This window comes from Phaseolus vulgaris, chromosome 5, assembly GCF_000499845.2.
Source record: "Phaseolus vulgaris cultivar G19833 chromosome 5, P. vulgaris v2.0, whole genome shotgun sequence".
NCBI classification, from domain to species: Eukaryota; Viridiplantae; Streptophyta; class Magnoliopsida; order Fabales; family Fabaceae; genus Phaseolus; species Phaseolus vulgaris.
In genome coordinates this window covers 33,186,177-33,191,068 of record NC_023755.2, presented here as the reverse complement: position 1 = coordinate 33,191,068, position 4,892 = coordinate 33,186,177, and the positions used below count along the sequence as shown (strand labels likewise).

Here is a 4,892-nt window from a genome sequence, read left to right as displayed (position 1 = left end):
TCCAGCTACATGCACCCAATTATAGGGGAAAGACGAAAATATCCTTAAAAGAATGGGTACATATAAAATTACCTTCCGGACTCCCTTTTCTAGAACACAATAATCTTCTCTGGATAATATTTTCCGAAATGTATTATTTATAATTCCGGATTTTTTTATTCAGAATGAGATTTTTTATTTTTTTTTCTGAATTTTTATATCTGGAACACAATAATCTCTTCTAGGTCTATTTTTCAGGAATACATTATTTTTAATTCCAGATTTTTATTTCAGAATAAAGGGTATTTTCGGAATTTTCTAAATTGTGTTGGGTGCAGGTTCAAAAATGTTGGATGCAGAAAGCAATTGCCTCATATGCTTGGGTTAAGCCCAGGAAGCCTAAACAAAGTAGGGTGTTTCTTCCAGCAACCTACATTTTGCTTTCTGCACCTCATCATCATCATCTGAAATATGAATTGACAAAATTAATTCTAGGAGATTTTAAGAACCCAAGCATAACATCTCCTTCTTCTCTACCATTTTCATTGTCACTGTTCACAACAAGCAGCCATGTGTATTGTAGACGATTTTGATGATTTTAGTATGCTCTCGGTGGACATAAACATATGTGTGCTTTATCGTGGCAGTGGTGGTTAGTAGGGTGATTTTGAAAGTATTGTTTGTTGGAGAAGAAATGTAAGGTTCATAATTTGTAATATTTGTGAAAATGACAAATTTAGAATAAAATGGAAGAGTGTATACATATTAATTATGGAAAGGACAATTCATAACCCATTCTAGGAAAGAACAATCCCTAACTATTTCAGAATACTCTTTATTAAACACAATTTATCAATTATAGATTTACCGTTCCTGAAGTCAAAAAAATGTGTTTTGAAATGGTTTTTTTTATCTTTCAAATTTTCTATTTCAGAAATACGTCTTGCTTACAAAACACCTTATACACTAGAACCATCCAAACTGTCAAGAATAATTTGGGTATTTCAGAAAATGTAATACATGGAAGAAACATGTAGTGGTGCAGGAAGAAACACCCACTAGAGTAAGCCCATGTCATGGAATAAAAGGGAAAAAGCCATATTCCTAAACAAGCTTAAATTCTGTAACAAAAAACAAAAATCAAGTTGGCTATGCTGCACCAAAACGACCACAAGTAGCTGAAAAAAAAAAAAAACAATATTGCTTCTTGATGATTGGCTGAAGAACATGTGGTTATGTGGCACCTACGTGCCTTAGCGCCTTATCCAGCAACTGTAGTGTTGACAGTTGTGGTGGTCGTTTAAGAATTTTTAACCTGAAATCTTCACATTACATCTCTCTATCCTCTCAATCTCACCAAACCCTCATCACCAACAAGTGTTTGAGTAACCATGGCATCCACCACTCTATCTCCTACAACCCCTTCCCAGGTATCAAAAACAACAAAATTGTTCATTTTTAATATTTTCTCTATAATGTGTAGCATTACCACTGTGCCTTTTGTGATTTCAGCTATGCTCCGGAAAGAGTGGGATTTTCTGTCCCTCACAGGCACTTCTTATGAAACCAATGAAGAGGCAGATGATGGGGAAGAGCAAGGGAATGAAAATTGCTTGCCAGGCCACCAGCATTTCTGCTGATAGAGTCCCTGACATGGGCAAAAGGCAGCTATTGAATCTCCTTCTTCTTGGTGCTATTTCACTTCCTAGTGCTGGAATGCTTATTCCCTACACCTATTTCTTCGTTCCTCCAGGGTAAGTTTTGTTTTCATGACCCTCTCCCTTCTTCTTCTCAAACATGCAATTCAGCCCTCGTTCTGCTGTGTAAGGATTAAAATTAATTCACTTTTTATTTGGGGGGGTCGTCAATTAGCATTATTGATCCTATATGACTATTGACTTGTTCAATTGTGTGTGAATTTAATCATGTAGGTTTAGGATCTCTGTTCTTGTTTTTTTAACTTAATTGTTGCAGTTCTAGTGCATGCCTTTGATTACTCAACCACAATTATATTTGGGAGTTACATATTTTTTGGGTCTTATAAAATTTCAGATTCCTGGTTTTTGTCCTTGTGAAAAGGGCAGAAATTTTAACTCTCACTACTGGTATTGATGACGAGAAGAGACTACAACCATAAATTTGAAACTTTATAAGAACCAAAAACATATTTAGCTTTTCATTATCATTCCACATTAGCTCTTTTTAAAATAATTGTTGTCGAATTAGTCCTTAAAAGATGCAAAATATCATTGGCTTAATCCTTGGAAGATTTTATCATCAAATTACTTCGTTAAAGGTTTAATTTTTTACTGAACTAGCTCTTCAATTTTATTGTGTATCATCATCACTTTAATATTCTCCAAGGATGAATATGGTAGCATTTTGAGATTTTGTTAATGACAAATTTTGTGACAGAATTTTTTAAAAAACTAACATGGTAACATTTTAAACCATTAAGGAACTAATTTAGTAACCAAAATTAAAGGACTAATATGGTGCCGTGTGTAACTTTTGCAGAAAGAAGTTGAGAGTTTGCTCTAGTAGTAATATGAATTCTCCAAACTGGCGTTGATAGTTTATCTTGTACTAATTGGATCAGCTTTGGGGATCCTTTTGTGTGATGATACATCATGAGAAGCTTTTCTGTCAAACATTGAATAATTAGCTTCTGCTTTGCTAGATGTGCACCCTCTTCAATGATTGTACTTATTACTTGAACCTAATTCCTACATAGTAATATCGGTGTGATTATAATTGTAGTGATTTCTGTAGTGGGAGGGTACGAAGGAAGTTAAATATTTGCACATTGAAATTGGGGGAGAAGCACTGAATTCAGAATTTCTTACTGTTTGGAATTTTGCCTCAGTTCTTTAGTTTTGCATTCTTTTCACATTAGTTTAAAATTTCTGCACCTAAATTCCCGATTGATTCATAGGGAAATATATGAAGTTTTTGAGAAGGGGAAGAAATCTATCATAATGTTCATTACTTATTGCATTCAGCATCCAAAAGTTTGATAATGAACTCTTAACCTTAATGCACTGTTTTTATTATTCAAACCTGTTTCTTCATCTATACGAATCATTAACCCCAACTTGGAAAAAACTACAGTTCAGGTTCTTCAGCTGGAGGTACTGTTGCCAAGGATGCCGTTGGAAATGATGTAATTGCAGAGAATTGGCTCAAGACACATGGACCTGGTGACAGAACACTCACACAAGGATTGAAGGTAAGTGTGCAGCTGTTTAGTGTTAGTGTTCTCATAGATCTTCAACAAGTTGCACATGTTTTACATTTAACATTGAAAGCAATATTTTCCCTGGACTGCTTCTGTGTCATTTCTCAGTCCTTCTTTCCTTCAATTCTTAGACCTCTTTTCTTTCCTCAACAAATTATCTTGCTACACCATGCCAATTCTATCTGGTGACAGTGAAAGGGAAATTTGTGTAGTTCTAATCTAACTACATAAACCAAAGGTTTGCCCTTGTAGAAGTGAAAATGATTTCCTTCTCATTTTCCAACCAAAATAACTATTTTCACATTTCCATAATTTGAATCCCAACCCCTTTTATTGACAGGGAGATCCCACCTATCTTGTGGTGGAGAAAGACAGAACCCTTGCAACATTTGCTATTAACGCCGTGTGCACTCATCTCGGATGTGTGGTGCCATGGAATACAGCTGAGAAAAAGTTCATTTGCCCCTGTCATGGATCTCAGTACAATGACCAAGGAAGAGTTGTGAGAGGACCTGCTCCCTTGGTAAGTAACTTGGAAAACCATCTACTGAGAAATTTGTGGCATTTTTACTTTTAGAAGGATGGTTTCAAGACATAGTTATGATTATTTTCTTAACAACCCCAGTACTGTTTAAATTTTAATCTTTGCTCTACTTTGGCTAGAACAGTGATGAATAATTTTGTTGTTCTTGTTGGACAGTCTCTGGCATTAGCACATTGTGATATAGATGATGGGAAGGTGGTGTTTGTTCCTTGGGTTGAAACAGATTTCAGAACAGGTGATGCTCCATGGTGGTCTTAGACTCCTTAAAGCCGTTCCTATGTTGTCGTATGTATTTAAATATGAAATTCAAACAATCTGTTTTGTATCAATGCATAAATATATTTTGTAATCAAGTTGATATTCTGTGAACTGAAGCTATGGAAAGGAACCTGAACAAGTCACTTTTTTTCCGACTAATTATAATCAAGGTGATATTCTGGTCACTTTTTTTTTTCTTTTTTAATTTAATGGAAAATATTGCTTAGTGCTGCCAAAAATTGAACCTTTACTCCTTTAGAATCCTTGCTATGCCTTTCTATAACGTTTATGGATTTTGGGTAGCTGCTAATGTAGTTAGTGTCATATAAAACCAGTGTTTAGTTGTTATGATGCTTAAATTAATTTTCTAAAAATAGAGCAATTTATCTGAATGTAACTATGGTCTTGGAGATCCAACATCATAGATATGATCATATAACCAAAAAAATACAATATCAAATTTTAGTTTACAAGATAGTTCTATAATATTTAGTTTAGGTCCTGATTAGTACCTGGATAAATTTAATGAAGTGTTGAAAAACTGGGAAAGAAAAGAAAAAAAAGTCTTTGAAATCATGAATTTCTAGAAATACTAACGTTTTGTTTGGATTTGAGTGATTGAAAAGTGTGGTGGTTTGTACTAAAAGAAAGGCAATGAAAATTAAATAAAAAAATATTAAAATTTGTGAGTAATATGATTGATACAATAATTTAAAAAAAAAATAAAAGTGGATCATACATATTACATAAAATTATATTTTAAAGTTAATAGTTAATTATATTTTAAAATTAATAGTTAATTAGATATAAATTTAGAAATTAATCATAAAAATTATTTAAAATATTAATAATATTTTTAGTTTATAGAAAATA

At 33.3% G+C, this 4,892-nt stretch overlaps 1 protein-coding gene across 1 annotated transcript; it reads left to right on the top strand.

The window, feature by feature from the left end:
- Positions 1 to 1,089: 1,089 nt before the first annotated feature.
- LOC137835503 (cytochrome b6-f complex iron-sulfur subunit, chloroplastic) lies at positions 1,090 to 4,204 on the top strand. Its single transcript, XM_068644039.1, has 5 exons — positions 1,090 to 1,409; positions 1,492 to 1,733; positions 3,091 to 3,208; positions 3,558 to 3,740; positions 3,918 to 4,204. The coding sequence occupies exons 1-5, from the start codon at positions 1,371 to 1,373 to the stop codon at positions 4,017 to 4,019; spliced, it is 684 nt and encodes a 227-aa protein (XP_068500140.1). The 5' UTR covers positions 1,090 to 1,370; the 3' UTR covers positions 4,020 to 4,204.
- Positions 4,205 to 4,892: the final 688 nt, after the last annotated feature.

Coding starts and splice junctions, on each gene's coding strand:
- LOC137835503 (XM_068644039.1), top strand. CDS start 1,371: ATGGCATCCACCACTCTATCTCCTACAACCCCTTCCCAG. Junction 1,734..3,090: donor TATTTCTTCGTTCCTCCAGG/GTAAGTTTTGTT, acceptor AAAAAACTACAG/TTCAGGTTCTTCAGCTGGAG. Junction 3,209..3,557: donor CACTCACACAAGGATTGAAG/GTAAGTGTGCAG, acceptor TTTTATTGACAG/GGAGATCCCACCTATCTTGT.